The sequence below is a fragment of the Lactuca sativa genome, chromosome 2 (genome assembly GCF_002870075.4).
Source record: "Lactuca sativa cultivar Salinas chromosome 2, Lsat_Salinas_v11, whole genome shotgun sequence".
NCBI lineage: Eukaryota > Viridiplantae > Streptophyta > Magnoliopsida > Asterales > Asteraceae > Lactuca > Lactuca sativa.
In genome coordinates, this window is record NC_056624.2 from 142,334,809 (window position 1) to 142,353,976 (window position 19,168).

Sequence of the window (19,168 nt, forward strand, 5' to 3'; positions counted from 1 at the left end):
GCCAAAAATCACAAAGTCAGTCCATGCTAATTTTTTTTATGTAAATGGTCCTTGTGGTTTGAAAAGCTTGCAAATATGACCTTTTTACTAACACCGTTAGTATTTCATGTAGGACAAACATTTTACAACATCTTACTTAAATTCCTAATAGAAAAACATGTGAAATTAACATGGTTAACCAAATCCATTCATTTCTTCGAAATAAAAATCTCGAGTTGATGATTTTTCAGAATGTGAAACATTATTCTTGTAGGAGGATCTCATTTACTTTACGGGATAGGACCATACAGGGGTGAAGCCAAAATATATTAAGGCGTTTTTCATAAATTAATTAATTAGTGTGTGTGTGTGTGTGTGTCTATCTATATATATATATATATATATATATATATATATATATATATATATATATATATATATATATATATATATATATATATATATATATATATATATATATGCACATTAGATAAAAACTAATTAAAGACTAGCTAAATGAAAAAGAACACGACAAGTTTAACACGAAAAAAAACATATATTATAAGTACCCAAATGATATCTTATTATAAAAAGCAAATATATATATATATATATATATATATATATATATATATATATATATATATATATATATATATATATATATATATATATATATATATATTGAAAATTTGAAGATGGGTCTAGGCTTACAATGATCCTAAGATGGGTTGGGACCGTGCAAATGGGTTTTGATCCGTTTCTTTGAGTCCAAAATGACCGTTTCCCAAAAAGATGTTAATTTTCAGAAAAAAGTAAAATAACAGGTCGTTTTTATTAATAGTAAACACTTAGTTTAATCAATAAAATCCTTCAAAAAAAACTATAAAAAAATATAATTAAACTATAATTAAAATCTGTCAAAAAAAACTATAATTACTTTTGATATAATTAAATTTGATGGATCTAATCTTGTGTACAAATTAAACTTACAACAATCTTAGGAGTCAAAAGAACTTCTAAACGGATCCAAAACCCTTCCACTAGTGCTAAAAACGGATTCTTAAGCCACCGTTGAGATGGGAATGACAAACATATATCTAGCCATCAATGATAGAATCGGGAATCTTGGACTATTCACTTTCCACCAATCTAGAATATTAAACATTTTTGAGTCGTGTTCAACACTTTCTTGCAAATATTTTTCTAACTCCCCAATTGATTCAACTATGTTCGTCTTCATCTTTTCTCTTAGTTTATTTCTCAATGGGGGTTAGGTTCCATAAAATCCGAGTTTTGGCGTTTTCCTAATATCGATGATGAAGTGGTAGACTCGGCAGTACTTGAAGTACAACTTGGAGAATGAATTTTAATATAATCATTATATAATTCATACACAGAATCTATGACATATTTCTTTTTGGCCTCCACCCTCTTTTCTCCATAACGATTCTCAAGTGGGATAACCAAATACTTTACGTCGTTCCTCGAATCGAGAACCAAAACAAAGTAGAGCAATAAATTCATTTTTTCTATGTCGCCAAAATACTTATCAATCTTTATTTTCATGGCCAATGCAATATCACAAAGACTAGAATCGGAAATAGCATCATCCAAGAGCATACGAATGGAATATATATATTCAATGTCTGTGTTTGATGTCACATAAAGTATCCTAGAAATCCTCAAAGTAACGTCATGAAAAGGTTTTAAAAATGGCATACATTCCTAACCCTTTCCCAATCGCTTGATAAAGGTATCGACATATCCGCCTTTTCAATTTCGTACCGAAAATCAAATTCCTCAATGCCATATCTTTTAAAAGTTTTTTCATAAGCTTGGGTAATTTCCAACATATGTTAAGTAGAGTTCCATCTTGTTGGCACATCTCTCTTCAAGTGTTTCGTTATACCCGGATTAGCAACCTTAGCAAACTCGGTAAACTTGTGAATTCTAGAAGGCGATTGTCTAATCCATTTAACCGCCCATCGAACTATCTCAACCGCCCTATCAACTTTTTTTATGTCATATTACATCACTAAATTTAAAATGTGGGCAATACATCGAATGTGCATCCATTTCCTATTTAGAAGATACTTGTTTGGAGTTTTGAAACCTTTTTTTCAAAAAGTCAATTGCCACATCATTCGCACTTGCATTGTCAACAAAATTGTGAAAACATTTTCTATTTCCCACTCCATTAATTTTTCAACCATTTTTCCAATATCAACCCCATAATGACTCTCTTGAGAAGAAAAACACAACATTTTTTTTTCAATTTCCATTCGTTATCAATAAAGTGGACGGTGAGACAAATATAATATGATTGTTGTTTAAAGGTCCACGTATCGGTGGTCAAATATATTCTACCAACATTTTTTTAATAAAGTCACGGATTTTTTCTTTTTTGTCTACAAACAGTTGGTAGACATCCGTTGTGCTTGTACTTCTACATGGAACTTTAAACAATGGTTAAGTAACACTATTGTAATACCTAAAGTCCGCACCTTCTAAAAAGCTAAAAGGAAGTTCGTCAACTAATAACATTTGGGCTAGAGCCTTCCGACTCTCATTTTGATCAAATTTCCAAGTTGACAATCTGTTTTCATTGCCATATTGGAAAGCTAATTGTTGTTGTCCACCACTAAGTTTAGTCAATTAAACTTTACATTAGTTAAATGATAACCTATATTTTTGGTCCCATAACCACCTGATTCGCACTTGTAATTCCCGCCACCACAATGCTTACATTTGCATCTATGAACATCCTTTTCGTCCTTATACCTTTCAAATTCCTTCCAAACTTTCAATATTTGTTGAATTCTTTATGTTTTTTCTCTTTTTCTTATGGAACTTGATCATTGGTTTGGTTTCCAACTTCAATCGTGTCATCTTCCACTTCAATATAGTCATCCGTTTTTGACATCTAAAAGAAAAACTGAAAAACTATTAAGAAACATGTAAATTAGGAAAAAAAAAATGACTACGAAAGGTTGGTCTTTGAAAATATTTAAAGTTTTAATGCAACAATGAGTAGATATTCGAAGTAAAATATTTTTAAAAGAAAAAAAACTGTCTTACTACTTAAAAAGGTTACACGTTAACTTTTTTAACTACAATTTCTTAATCATAATAAAGTAACAAGTTCAGCATCTTATAAAACAATAGGGCAATTTCTTATCCGTTGCTTCTAAATAACATTCAATGACAACAATAGGGCAAATTTTTTAAGAGCTCTATAAATGGAAAAATAATAGGGCAATTTCTTACTCGATAAATTACTGAAAACATGAAACTATAACTAAAATTGTTAGGCTAAACCGGTTGCATTCTCAAATAGGAATGTCCTAATTGGTAAAAAAAATTAACAGTATGATTCTATAAATGGTAGCTAAAATCAAACATATTTAGAATTTTAGTGACCATACCAACTTATCTATTGCTAATAAGTCATGTCATGGGACACTAAGTTGTTATATGTTGCTTCTAAATAACATTCAAGAACAACATACCAACTTCAAGAAAATAACTTGACTATGCAAATCAAAGGCAATAAGATAACTAACCCTGCTTTCACAAAACGAAGCTAATGACGAGTTGATAAGCGGTGATGATGATCGACGAGGGTTAGAAAGAAAAAAGAACAAGGTAAACTGAAAGAATGGAATTGGGACAGACATACCATAAAAGGGATAAGTGGTATTTACATATTGGGCCATTTTTCTTAAAGATAAATCGGGTAATTTGGGTATACCCAAAACCCAACAAACGTATCCTATACCCGACCTGGAAAAAAATCAAGTTACCCGAATACCCGAAAAAATTAACCTGATACCTGACCTGAATTACCGATACCTGAAAAAATCGGATGGGTAATTCGGATATCGGGTACGAGTATTTTCGACAGGGCTAGTCGTTACTATCCATCACCTTCTACAAATTGTTTTTTTTATACAAAGTTGTCCAGTCTTTCATTGGTCATTTTGGGATCTCTTGCTATGATTCCTTTAACCCTTTTTAAAAATAATAATGATTATTGTCATATTCTAATTATTTATAAATAAAAATAGCTTTAGATCTTAATAAATTACAAGCAAACAAAAGAAATTGAAATTTTGAAAACACATTTATCTTTATAAGAAAGCCCAATCAAACAAATGCGAATTTAAAAACAATAAAAAAAGCCCAACCATATTTAGCAGAAAATATTTACACCTTTAAACTCTACCACTTCCAAGTTCCAACAATCTTATAGAACCATTAAAATCAAGAAACAATACAAATTTGTCTCAAAATATATACAAAAATCACAACACATAATTTAACTTTTTTACATTTACTTTAAATTTCTCTATTTAGGCGAGAAGTAATGAGCAATACTAGAACCTCGTTTCACCATGTTTGCTTTCTTACGTGGAAGCAAAGCATAAAGTTCTTCCTGTATTTCACGTGGTAATTCATCAACCACAGATTGATCAATTTCATCTAAATTATAACCCCATGTGTTTGTTGTCTGTCGATTTTGACTTTTGGTCAAACTCCCACCCTCCATAGCCGATGAAGTTTGACCAAGTTGACTTGAGTTCGTTTGGAGAAATCTCAGGATGGAAGACGTTTCTCCCTGCAACAATTCAGAAAAAAAAAAAAAAAAAGATAACTTATCATTTTCGGAAGGGCAATTTTGTAATTTACTAAAGGGGGTCGGGAGTAAACAGACCTTTTCTTTTGTTGGCTTTCTTTTATGCACGTTTGATCTTATATTTTTACCATTGCTAAGGTGGTTTATTTTCGTTTCTTTTATGGATAATTTTGGTTGTAACTCATTCTGATTTGAAGTTGAACAGCTTTCATGTCCTACATGAATATTGTTTTCAGATGAAGGTAGGAGATAATACAAAAAGTATATTTAAAATAAATAAATAAATAAAATGAACCTGAAGATAAATCAACTCGATCAAAACTTGTTTCACTTTCATCATGTGTAATTGTACTCTGTTCCCCACCAAATTCCATTTTCAGCTCACTCTCATGAGAGTCTAAACATATTTCAATTTCAAATTAAATCCAAAAAGTAACAAATATTTAAACAACAACAAACTTATCATTAAAAAAATAAAAATAAAATACCATTTAGCGTTGACAAAAGATCAGATTTTTCACCAGGATCTTGACAATGGAAGTACTTTGTAATCGAGGAAGTCCCCTTTAAAAAACACCAAATATAAAGATACAAAATTTTATTTTATATATATAATTTAATATACAAGAGTAAAAAAAAAAAAAAAAAATGAATGCTTACAGATGGTATAGCGATAATTTTACTAGCTGTAACAGACAAATTAGTAATTTTCCACCCACAAAATTGGTTTCCCATGGGATTCATGTATTCGCGTAATCCACCTTGAAAAAGGTTTATAGCATCTTCTAGAAGCTTCCCTGCTCCATATCTCAAAGGACATGATTTGGAAGGAAACTTTTTGTGTGAATCCGTATCTGTAGTCTGCAAAAAGAAGATTTTATAAAATAAAAATAAAAAATCATAATACCAGGAAAAATAAAGTATAAACTACAAAGATTAATGTTGTGTTTAGTGGGTCACAGCTAGCTGATAAGCTAACTTATTTTTTGAGATTTCTTGAGTTGTCATGTTTGACAAAATAAAAAATAACTTATAAGCTAGTTTTTTGAAAAAAACTACTCAAACTAGCTTTTCAGAAGCTTTTATAAAAAAATTCCAAATATACCCCTAAATTAATTATAGAACATATATTTTTTAAATGCTCTTTTATGTCATTTTATATCTTTAAATTTGCTTATCAGCTACTTTTACCAAACGTTATTTTTTACAGGTAAACTTTTCAGCTATTAGCTAGATTTCTATATACCAGCTAGCTTTTCAGCTAATACGCCAAACTTAGCCTTAAACTAGCCTTTCAGAAGATTTTTTCTAATTTTCCAAATATACCCCTTAATTAATTTTAGGAAACATATTCTTTTAAATGTCTTTTATGTCATTTTATATCTTCCAGCTAATTTTACCAAACGCCATTTTTTATCAGCAAGCTTTTCATATAACAGTTAGTTTTTCAGCTATAGCTAACTTTTCATATAAAAGCTAGCTTTCAGCTATCGGCTAACTTTTCATATAACAGCTAGTTTTTCAGCTATCAGCTAGCAACCTTGTATGCATCAGCATGCAATGTCAGCGTATGTGCAATTCGTTTGTTTGTCTCTAGATCCGTCTGAAGTCGCTCACTTAATTCTTCACAAAGCTCTTTAAGCCAATTTTCAACCTAAAACAATTATAAAAACCCCTTCATAAATCATAAGTCAATTTCACTTTAAAAGTCAAAGGAAAGAGAAATACTCAAACTCACAGAAGAAAGTGTTTTTAGGGCACTTGGCCCACGAAATGTCTTCCCTGAAGCATGGCTTTTAGGAAGCAGACGTTCCTCAACTTCCTCCCCATTCATTCCCCTTGCAGTATTCCATAGCCAAGTACTAAAATAGATTTTAAAAAATTACAAAAAATAAATTTTGTAACACTTTCTATTACTAATAAATAATAATTAGTTAATTAGTTAATTACCCTGTGTTGACACCATAAAGATCTTGTAGTTTTTCTTCTGAGTATTTTAATAAATCACCAACAGTATTAACTCCAAGGTCAACTTGTAAGGAGCTCCCAAGCTTCCCACCAAGTTGTTTCCTGATTGTATATAAACAATAAACATTTTCAATTTAGATATAGAAGACATGGATTATATAATTTATATAATAAAGAAAAAAAAACATACATTTTCTTTATAGGTAAAGCTTCTAGAAGGTCTTTTACTGATGAAAAGGGGACAACAGTTTGTTGTGCAGGTTTGTTCATACCACTTGCTAGTTTTGCCAGCATCTGTAAGTAACATTTTATATTTTTATCTTTTGTTTTTCATACAAAAACTAAAAAGAAAAATAAAATAATAATTACTTTGTTATGAGCAATGCCTGCAGAACATGTGAATTGAGTCTCCTGTAGAACTTGCAATCTGAGATCAGCAACAATTAGGGCTCCACATGCTAATAACTTATCACGAGGATCACCATTTTTGTTTTGTAGCCATTCTTTTACAATTTCTTTGTGATTATCATCTCCATTCTGAATAGATGATTGTATAGTTAATGTTCCATATTGTAAAATAAAGAGTACAAGATAACTGTTATGAGCAATGTTCTTACTGAATTAAGCCCTAAAACATGTGATTTCAGAACTTCTTCATGGATGCTTTCCAAGCTTTCTGGTGGTGTTTCTTTCAATAGTTTTTCAGCAGCATCTGTTAGGTCAAGGTACACTTCATCAATTGATGCTCTCTCACATTTACCTTTTCTTGAAAGAATGGAAACAACCTGAAAAAATAGAAAGAGTAACCACACAAATCTCAAATCTCTACAATTCAGAGTTCATACATTCAGAAAAGATCAAAAAGTTTTGAAATTTATGAACCTCTGATCCTGCATTTCGGTATATGTTTAAGTCAGCTTTACCACGGGCTACTGGAACTGTGATCAGATGAATTTGGGGACAAACTTTTTTTGCTTCATCACCTCGCATTGAGCTTAATACCAAAAGAAACACGGATATAATTGGAATTTAGAAGTTTACTTTGTAAAAACTTGTCATCAATGGCGTGAAATACAATGTCAGATGTTACCGTTTCACCCCATCTTTTCTAGCTTCGTATCCGACTGCAATCAGGCCTCCACCTTGCCAAGAGTTGTATTGTACTACAGCAGTTGGTTGACCTCTTAAGTGAGGTTGTTTACGTTGCTCCACTAGAAAGAGAAGACGAATTAGAGAAGAAGAAATTCATTGATACTCAATCAGATTGGATTTCCACCAACAGAAAATCGAACATAAATAACAGTTGGGTTTTCAATTTCTCGAATTGGGAAGTGAAATTCCATGATTTTCCTTGTTAATAATAGGAGAACAACTCCTTGAATAAAGGTAGAACAACTCCTTAAAAGAACAAACAATCCCAAATATTACTTCGGTGGAGAAGTTTGATGAAAACCTAATAAGGGAAGTGAAGGAAGAAACCTTGCACGTAGAAGCAGTCCATGTCGACGTGAGCAATTACCCTGGAATCGGACGACTCTGGTCGCGCCACCGGCATCTCTCACGTTGGTTCGCACGTCTACGGGTTCACCTTTTCCCTCCAATTTGAAGCTTCGGAAAGGATTTTTCCTTTATTTAATATCAGAGATTTAATATCAGAGGTAGCCTCCTTGTTACCCTTAAATAACACGGTGATCGAATTTAAGGGAGTTAGGGATTATAATTGGCTTAATTAAAACATAAGGTTAAATAAGAGCGATTAAATAAGAAGTTTATTTGAGTTTGAAATATGAATTAAGTGAAAATTATGAAAAAAAAAACATGCAAAAAAATAAATTAATTAAAATTATGTGTTTAATTGTTAGACCCGTGTACTAAATGAGTTATTATAATAAAATGTTAAATATAATGGTTTAAAGTGTAAATTTATTTCAAATTTCAAATTTGAAATTAATAGTTATTATAGTAAGTTTAATTTATGGAAACTAAATTAATGATATAGTGGAAATGAATAATGATGTAATTGACAAGTGGAAAATAAATATATTTCAAATTATAACAAAATGACATGTGGCAAATTAAATGAGAGAATGACAAGTGGCAATAACATTTTCATTTATTATGGTAGATTTTATATCTTTAACTTTTATTTTATTTTTATCTTTTACAAATCTTATAATAGAAGTTATTTAATTTATTTATAAATCTTATAACATAAATTATTCAAATATATATTTAAGATATCTAATACATTGATTATATTTATCTAAACCTCTAACTCTTTAATTTACTACCAATTATCACAATATTAATCTTTGTTCTATATAACTTAAGAATATTTTTGTTGTGTTGTTGAAAGCACCTCATTTATATGCCTTATGACAAATCTAATTTAATGTTATTTGCGAAAAAATAGCATGTGGTAAGGGGTCGTTTTTTGATGTGTCATTCAATTGTGAATGGCTCCTCGTTCGGTTGCGATTACGTCTTATGTTTGTTTGTTTATTACAACGTTTGATCTTCCGATTGCTATTGTAACCGGTCATTTTTTGGTGTATAAACGAGGTGTCGTGGATAATATGTTCAAAAAGTGATTTGCTTATGCTCATTTATATGTATAGTTGTCGAGTTGTCAATTTTCTTGTTGATTTGTTATTTTGTGTCGGATCTGAACAACATTGTTATTTGAGGTATCTACTCTTTGTTGTTTTGTTTTGCATTATTTGTTTGTTACTTAGGTATCTACTATTTGTTGCTTTACTTTGTATTGTTTGTTTGATCATGACATGGAAGTGTCTTTTGGAACTGTGAGAGTAGTCTGATAAGAAAATTCAATGGATTGCCCAAACGATGAAACGTCTATATCTTTATCTTTCTTCATGATAATTTTTCTTGATTGAAAATGAGAAATGATAAATAGGAAATAATGTAAAAGAATTATGGTGATTTAAATTGTATGAGTGTTTGTTGTCATCGGTGTGGTGTGGTTTTTTTAGATGTTTTATATAATATTTGTTCAACAAGTATCATATGTTGTAAAAAAAATTCTATGATGGTTAGAAATCGCACATTAGTGTTATATATAACTTTCCAGGAATCGAATATGAATTTTTATCATTCCAAGAGGTCGACAAAACTTTCTATATATTTTGATCATCTATCGAGTTTAGATGTTTACATTTACCTTATCTACTTTGATTACTTTTTTCAATTAACTTTAGGCCTTAGAAAATGGATTTATGTTTAGTCAGTTTATCCATATTATTATTATCTCATCTTATTATTTTGATGAATAATTGTTACTATATTGAGTCAATTTGATATTTGTATTTATCTTATTTACTTTGATTACTTTGGTTCAACTTATCCACATTATTATTATCCTATATTGCTATTTTAAATAGTAGTCAGCACTACATTAAGTCAATTTGATATTTTCATTTATCTTATGTACTTTGATTAGTTTTCTTAATAAAATTTAGGTTCCAAAAACTGGAAATAAGTTTAGTGAATATATACACATTATTATCATCTCATATTATTATATACACATTATTATGAAAAAAAAAGATGGTCATGATTATTTACCATTGAAAAGTAGTCATAATTACATTTCATCTTTTCAGTTGCCAAGAGTTTTGTGAATTCGAAAGAGCTCAACACACCTTTTTATATATGTTGATCGTCTATTTAGTTTTGATCCTTACATTTATCTTATCTACTTTGATTACTTTTGTTGGTAAAATTTAGGCCTCGAAAAATGGAACCCCTTTCTCTCACCAAATTGACCAACATGCGAAATCCGCTACAACATGCTCTCGACAACGAGAAAGATGTCAAGGAGAAGACCAGGAATGTTTTTAGTGATGTCAATGAAGAGTATGAAGCAAATGATAAATTGTTAAAGGAAATCAAAGATTTGTCAATTTCACCTAAGCACTTGGGATTAAAAGTGTCGGTAATTGATCTAAGAAACAAAGATTTGCAAACAATGAGGTCTTTGTTGGATGTTCTTATATCCATTAAAAAGTCGATCAAGGAGCGACGGATGTCGCTTCAAATTGTTGGAGGATATTTGAGTAGGGTGATGATGGAAAATCAGATTTCTCTTGGATCGTGTAAGTTCACTTTACAAACTAACATTTCCTCCCTATGCATGGGTTACGAGAAATCCAGTCTAGGATAATCCAAGAGGGTACTTGTATATCTAGGCACAGAAACACAAGCCAAATCACCATAGGTTTCTAAGTTCGTGTAGAAGAACTGAAAAAAAAAAAAAAAGGTTCTACATACAGCTTAAAAAGAGGAGTCGTATTTATACTTGACAGATTAGGGTAAATATTCTATATTAGTTATACAAATCTCGAAATTAATGACACAATCAATGGTTACCATAATTAACGAGATTTGTCAATTTTATAAATCGTCTAAATTAGTTATACAAATCTCGAAATTAATTGTATAATCAATGGTTACCAAAATTGACGAGATTTGTTAATTTTACCATAATCACCCACTAGAATTCGGATTTTCCAGAGATAAACTAATTCAAAATTCCAAATACCTTTTGGGGCGCTGCCCCAAAACCCCGCCTTTCTGTCGTACCGGCTTATAATTCGATCTCATAGATGCATGCACTCCGCATTCACAAAACATAGAATATAGAGTACAAATGATAAACCCTTTAGCTCACATGTCAGTTCCAATTACAGAAAATGCCAGGTGACACTAAAATCACCAACAATTCTCCCCCATTTTAATGTAACCATGAAGTAACATAAACATATCTAAACAAACCAAACCAATTCATAAATGAAAATATCGAAACGATTGAATTCCTATTTTAGTATCAAACAATTCAAATACTCGAGAATCAAGGTGTTCTGAGAATTGAACCCTTCAACCCAACTAAATACCTGAAAGTAAAATGCATACTAGTTTATTAAACATTCTAGTGAAATACAACTTGACACTATTATAAAGTCATTTGTCCTAATCCTCACATGATAGTATCAAGGCCAAGCCCCCAACCTCTTGAAATGTGGCTACACTTCACAATCACGTAGGTAATTCCTTTACTTCATGTAGCTGCATATACATTTTATCAAATAAATTATTAAGAAGTTATACTTTAGCCTGGTCAACTTGCAGAACCAAACACATACCTGGGATGTATACTTCATGTGTTCCGATCTATAAGTGTGATCTTTCCACATTGAATTCAACTCTTAATGTCATATTAGAAGGGAAATGGGTGTCTCACCATTATAGAATTAAATGCACTTTAATCCCATCCCTATAATAGACTTGTGCAATAAGTCTCTTGTCATACCTTTAGTCAAGTAATCTGCCAAATTTTGTTGCAATTTCACAAATTCTACAAAAATCACACCATTCATGATTAGTTCTCTAACCATACTATGTCTAACACCTAAGTGTCTAGACTTTCCAATATAAACTTGGTTGTATGCCTTAGCTAGAGTGGTTGCATTATCACAAAGGATAGATATAGATGTTATCGGCTTGGAACACAAAGGAATCTCATAGACTAAATTCCTTAGCCATTATGTTTCTTTGCCAGCAGAAACTAACGCAACAAACTCAGATTCCGTTATCGAGTTTGTAATGAAAGATTGCTTCTTGGAAGCCCAGAAAATGACACCTCCTCCAAGCAAGAACACCCAACCAGTTGTTGAGGAATGACCTTCCATGTTTGTTATCCAACTTGCATACAAATGACCTTCTAAGACTGAAGGACTTCCCAAGTAACTCGATCCATAATCCATGGTTCCCTTGAGATACTTAAACACTCTATTGACTGCTTGCCAATGTTGAGCACTAGGATTACTAGTATACCTGCTCAACTTTCCCATTACATAAGCAATAGCAGGCATGGTACTTGTCATTGCATACATCAAGCTACCAATAGCCTTAGAATATGTCAATTGTGAAATAGGAATGCCATTGTTAGGCACTAATTTCACACTTGAATCTATGGGAGTACTAACAGGAGAATAATCACTGAAATTTAACCGTTTGAGAATTTTCTCAAAATAGTGACTTCGAGTCGTCACTAAACCTTTGTTCGTCCTTTTAATTCTTATGCCAAGAATTACATCCACCTCTCCCAAATCTTGCATAGAAAACTTAGATTACAACAATTTCTTTGTTTCGTCTATTTGTTCTTGGTTAGTACAAAAACCATCATATCTATAACGTCCCAAAATTTTAAAACCAAAATTTTTGTTTTCATAATAATAAACCCATCAACAAAATTTTTTCATAAAACCATAAAGGAAGTTAAAAGTATGTCAATCAATCATCCCAATACACCAAATTCAAATAAAGCGGAAATCATGGTGTGTGCGATGCGATGAGATCACCCCGATCTCTTCCCCTTTGATCTGGAAGTACCCAAAACATAAACTAAAAACTGTAAGCACGAAGCTTAGTGAGTTCCCTAAAATACCTCATACCCTAGATATCAAACATACAATGGGCTATGCCTGACAGCAATTAGGCCACACTCGGCATCGAGCTTTTCTCGGAACAGAAATGTTTGTATCTTGTGATGGGCCCCGCCCATCACACCCATTAGACCCTGCTTGGCATTAGGCCTCACCCGGTATACATACAATACATACACACATGCAAGGTCACACAGACAACTAGCATAGACAACTAGCATACAGATAACTATAACCCATGGGTAGGCATTGGTGCCTTCGACCCGCTAAGCACTGGAGGAAACTCACCTCAAACTGCTGAAAAATCAAATAAAAGCTTGGGCTGCTATTCTGGGAAATCTCTGCACTAAATATCATAAAATAATAACCTAATTAATAATTAGGGTCATAAACCATAACCGAGACTTTAATTTCATAATTCTCGACTCCAAGGATAAAATACCATTTTACCCTTCCTCAAATGGCCCAAACTAAGTAGCACTTAAAGCTCTAAAATGGCCAAAGTCCATAAGATATTCCAGGCCCAAAATCCTATAGCCCATGAGTGACCCAAAATCGAAAGATGCCCACAGCTAGGCTTACGCCCCACATACCTAACATGTACACCCCGCATACGCGCGTTGACCCGGAAGCAGGTTGCTAACCCAGTATGCGCAACGTACTAAGGAGTACGCCCAACGTACTGGCCAGAGTCCCAAAAGCTAATCAAGGGTCTTAATCTCTTAACACCTTAATGTCTAAACCTCATATCTACATCATTTTAAGGTCTTAACACGTAAAGTTGACAACTTTATAGTTTTGCATGACTTAATGGGACCCAATACTCTTTTTTACCATTAAGATCGATAATAAGAGCCCTAACTCATGCATGGTCCAATATAACACATCAAGATAGCAATTTATGCACAAGGAACGTCAGAAATGCTAAGACATACCATCCCTAGCTTATGGAGTAGCTTATACTCCCAAGCATGACATAAGGGACCATAAAATGCACAAAATCAATCCCTAAACTACATATATCATAAAGAACCATCAAGTTAAGAGCTTTATACCTCGAAAAGCTTTCCATGTTGGTGATGGTTTTAGATCCACAAGCTTCAACTACACCAATGAAACTTCCAAGAGCTCTTCTTCCTTCAAGATCACCAAAAACACCCTCAAAGGTCACTTCCAAGCTCAAAACACTCAAATGGCAATTAGGGTTTTGTTCTCAGGGTTTGGGGGGGTGGAGGTTGGTCATAAGAAGGTCCAAGAGCAACTTAAGGTGTTTAAATAGGGCTCAAACCCTAAAAATTAGGACTTGTCCCAAGTGGCTATACGCCTAACGTACGTGGATGCATCCACGACTAGCTTATTGGCCTAGTACGCCCAACATACTCCTAGTGTATGCCCAACGTACTAACTAGGGACCCATAAGCTAAATTTTTTAATTTTGAGAACAAAAAGAGAAATAACTGAAATGTGAATGTTACAATTCTCCCGCACTTGAATCAGACTTCGTCCTCAAATTCCTTCGATGCAAACAACTTCGGATAATGTTCCTTCATCTCGACCTCATGCTCCCACATCCATTCTGAACCCTTGAGGTGCTGCCATTGCACCTTTACCAGAACCACCTTCTTATTCCACAGAACCTTCTTCTTCCTATCATGGATGGCAATCTGTCTCTCAATATAACTCAGGCGATCATTCACCTAAATATCCTCCAATGGAACCACCGCAAAATCATCAACCAAACATTTCCGCAGCTGAGAGACATGAAACGTGCTATGGATCTGACTGAGCTCCTCGGGTAGATCCAAGCGATAAGAAACCTTGCCCACCCCGACCAAAACCCTGGAAGGACTGATATATCTACGACTCAACTTGCCCCTTTTCCTGAATCGGATGACACTTTTCCAAGGCGACACCTTCAGGAGCACCATGTACCCAATGTAGAAGTCTAGATCTTGTTAGTGCTTTTCGGCATAGATCTTCTTCTGACTTTGTGATGTCTAAAGTCGACCCCGAACCTGTTGTATCAACTTTGTCGTCTTGAGTACTACCTCAGTACTCCCCATGACCCACTGACCGACCTCACCCCAATATATCAGGGTCTTGCACTTCCTCCCATAGAGCATCTCAAAAGGAGGTCGATTAATATTGGCGCGATAACTATTGTTATACGAAAACTCCGCCAAAGGGAGATACTTTTCCCAACTCCCTACGAAATTCAAGACAGATGCCCGAAGCATATCCTCCAAGGTCTAGATAGTACACTCACTGTGTCCATCAGTCTGTGGGAGGAAAGACATGCTGAAATGCAGACGAGTACTTAGCTCCTCATGAAACCTCTTCCAGAACCTGGAAGTAAACTGGACATCCCTGTCTGACATCACTGAAACAGGCACCCCATGTCGTGCCACAACCTCATTGATGTAAATGTCAGCCAACCCTCTCTGCAAGATACTCTCCTGAATCAGAATGAAATGTGCGCTCTTGGTCAATCGATCCACAATGACCCATATCAAATCCACTCCACATGTTGTCCATGGAAACTTCGTGATGAAATCCATTGTAATCTCTTCCTATTTCCAAACGGGACTGTCTAACGGCTGTAACTTGTCGTGAGGTCACCGATGCTCGACCTTGAATTTCCTGCAAGTCAAGCACCTCTCCACATACCAAGCAACATCTCGCTTCATGCATGGCTACCAATAGTCAAGTCGGAGATGTCTATACATCTTTGTTGCTCCGAGATGAATAGAGAGCCTCGACTTGTGCACCTCCTCCATCAAAAGTTGGCACACACCACCCAAATATGGAACCCACACCCTCCGATGAAGGGTCAATAACCCATGGCTATCATAATCGAAGTGATCCACCTGACCCACTATGTGCTCAATCTCCCGATGCTTTTCCTTTATAACCTCAACCTAAGCCTCTATGATATGCTCTAAAAGTGGGGTAATAACTGTCATCCTCAAACTCATATCCCTGATCGGAGCCACGAGCGCCTTACAGCTAAGAGCATCGGCCACCATGTTGGCCTTCCCTCAGTGATATAGGATCTCACAATCATAATCCTTCACCACATCCAACCATCTACATTACCTCATGTTCAGATTCGGCTGGTCCATCAAATAACTCAGGCTCCTGTGACCCGTGTAGATAGTACAATGGACCCCTTAGAGGTAATCTCACCAAATATTGAGGGCAAACACCACAACCTAAACTCCAAATCGTTCGTAGGGTAGTTCACCTCGTGAGGCTTCAGCTGCCTCGAAGCGTAAGCAATCACATAAGCATGTTGCATCAACACCACACCCAAACCCATGATTGATGCATTGCAGTACACCATAAAATCCTCAACACCCTCCGGCAAGGTCAGAATCAGTGCCTCACACCATCTCTGTCTCGGAGTCTCAAAAGTTGCATGCTTCTCAGGCCCCCAAAGAAATGTGACGGTCTTCTCCGTCAGTCGAGTCAAAGGAACCGCTATCTTGGAGAAATACTAAATGAACCTCTGATAATAACCTGCCAATCCAAGGAAACTCCGAATCTCAGATGGAAACCTCAGAACCTCCCACCTCATCACCACCTCGACCTTGGCCGGATTGACCAGAATACCATTCTGGTTGAAAAGGTTCCTTAGAAAATGTACCTCGTGCAACCAGAACTCACACTTGGAGAACTTCGCATACAATATCTCCCCCCTCAATGTCTCCAATACCTCCCTCAAATGCTCCTCATGCAGCTCTTGGGTCTTGGAATAGACCAGGATGCCATCAATAAACACAATCACATACCAATCCAACATAGGCTTGCATACACGATTCATGAGATCCATAAATGTGCCTAGATCATTGGTGATCCTAAAGGGCCTCGCCATAAACTTGTAATGGCCATAAAGAGTCCGGAAAGCCATCCTATGTGTATCCTCCTCTCTGACCCTCATCTGATGATAACCTAAATGCACATCAATCTTGGAAAACCAAGATGCACCCTGAAGCTGGTCAAATAAATCGTCAGTCATCGAGAGTGGGTAATAGTTATTCATCGTTAGCTTATTCAGCTTCTGGTAATCGATACACATCCAATGCAACCTATCCCTCTTCTTCACAAACAAGATCGGCGCTTCCATGTCGAATTACTCGTCCGACTAAATCTCTTATCTAACAGCTCCAGCATCCGTGTAGACAACTCATGAATCTCTGGAGGTGCCAATAAATAAGGTGTTTTTACAATCAAAGCCGCACCAGGAACCAAGTCAATCTGAAACTCCACTTGCCTCTCTGGAGGCACTCTAGGCAAATCCTCCGGAAATACATTTGGGTACTCCCAAACAATCGGAACATTGTCCACAGTTGCCTTACCCTTCTCCTGGGTATCCATAACATGGGAACACAAATTCGAAACAACCATGTTGAAGATAACGTCTAGCCCTAGTTGCTAAACATAGAACCGACCAAAGATGAACACCCTCTCCCTGAATCACTAACTCTCCCCCACTTGGGGTTTGAATACGCACCAACTGTTGCTCACAATCAATCATTGCCCTAATGGGGCTCAACTAATCCATCCCTACAACAACCTTGCTCTCATATAGGGGAATAGGAACCAAATCAATCAAGTATCTCTCACCGAATAAATCCAAAACACCACCCCGATGAATCCTTAATACTTACACATGACAATCATCAACAATCTCAACCTCTAATGGATAATCTAGCTCCCTCGGAGCATCGACAAATATCTTGTTGAGCGCGAGAGATACAAAGGATTGGGTAGCCCTCAAATCAAACAAAACCAAAGTAGAGATATTGTTCACCTGGAATGACCAGCCAATAACCTCCACTCTTTCCTTCTCCTTTTCTCTACAAACCCTAATCCGCCTCCACCACTACTGAATCCCTTTTATTTATCCTTAAGGAATAACCCAACCAAGCTCGTATCTCAGATCAAGTACTTCGGCGTGGAGTTAACCCCGCGACTTCAGATGCAGCCCAATACTCTCTCCAGAGCTCTCCGTGGAGGCCTTGAACTCGTTGGAAAATTCTTACTCTCCAGCCGTTGGAACATCGAGACGGTCGAGAAGAAGATGGAGAAGGAGAAGGTCGAGAAGAAGATATCGAGGTTCTTACAGTGCCCTCTTCGAGCTCAAGTCCTCTCTGACGTGCATCACTTGAGATTCGATACCACTGGGTGGTTTGATCGACTTGAGGGCTCCGCTCAGATGCTGGAGTAGCAGATCGGGTCCATGAAAATCGGAGGAGGCATTGAAGGATGGTGGTTGGAGGAGGCGATGAATTCTAGCTAAAAAATTCCTTTGAAACTGCACTGGATCAAAGACCTCATGGTGTTTTAGGTGTATGCAGTCCCATACTCTCAGCAATTGGGAATACATTCAAACTTCAGGTCAAATAATTGAACTTCGTGGATCCAGCCTCTCTATTTTGTAGTGGCATTATTTTACCAGTTTCTCACTATGCTTTCAAAGTATTATGCCATGCCATTTATATTTCTTCAACTAGATCTTTCTGCTTTTTTATATGACTATCACTTTAAATTATTTAGCAGCAATGATTCCCTCCCTTGCAATGGCTAAGGGCAGATCCCGAAATGGAGTATCTTGCTGAGATTCATTTTAATCAACATGTATAGATGTGGGTATGTATGTTCTTGTATATTATATTCTTTAATTTTTATATATTTCTATATTTGAATGTTTTGAGAATCTATATAAACGCAAAAACCAGATAAATCAATTGGAGAAGGACAAAGATGTTGTGTCTCAAGTACAATGAATCACAGCACTAGAGTTGTTCCCTCAACTTCTTTCAATTATTAATGCTTTAAGTAATGTCCTGTCATTCTCAGGTACTCTTTCCCTCTTGTGCACCAAATATAAACATACTTTTTGTTTATTTCTTCTACCTGTCCATTAAAAAAATCTATCCAGTTATAGAATTTTCAAAGTAAGAAATTCTTTTAAAGTACAATGATTTAGTTTTCTGTAAGAAAATTATTAAAGTGCAACTGTGACGTTTTCTACCTTGTTAAGGCCTTTTGGTGTGTTCGGATTGAGGCGGATTTTGCTTTAGCTAGCACAACATCCGAGGAATATACTTGTTTG

At 35.0% G+C, this 19,168-nt stretch overlaps 1 protein-coding gene across 1 annotated transcript; it reads right to left on the minus strand.

Moving 5' to 3' along the window:
- Positions 1 to 4,210: 4,210 nt before the first annotated feature.
- On the minus strand, positions 4,211 to 8,334 carry LOC111887832 (DNA polymerase eta). The gene is made up of 14 exons (XM_023883983.3): positions 8,066 to 8,334; positions 7,677 to 7,797; positions 7,469 to 7,580; positions 7,204 to 7,371; positions 6,956 to 7,123; positions 6,777 to 6,880; positions 6,569 to 6,688; positions 6,357 to 6,480; positions 6,159 to 6,272; positions 5,279 to 5,479; positions 5,107 to 5,182; positions 4,914 to 5,015; positions 4,697 to 4,833; positions 4,211 to 4,600 (listed from the first exon to the last, which is right to left on the minus strand). Exons 1-14 carry the CDS (start codon positions 8,139 to 8,141, stop codon positions 4,331 to 4,333), a joined length of 1,893 nt encoding a protein of 630 aa, XP_023739751.1. The 5' UTR covers positions 8,142 to 8,334; the 3' UTR covers positions 4,211 to 4,330.
- Between the last annotated feature and the right edge of the window lie 10,834 nt (positions 8,335 to 19,168).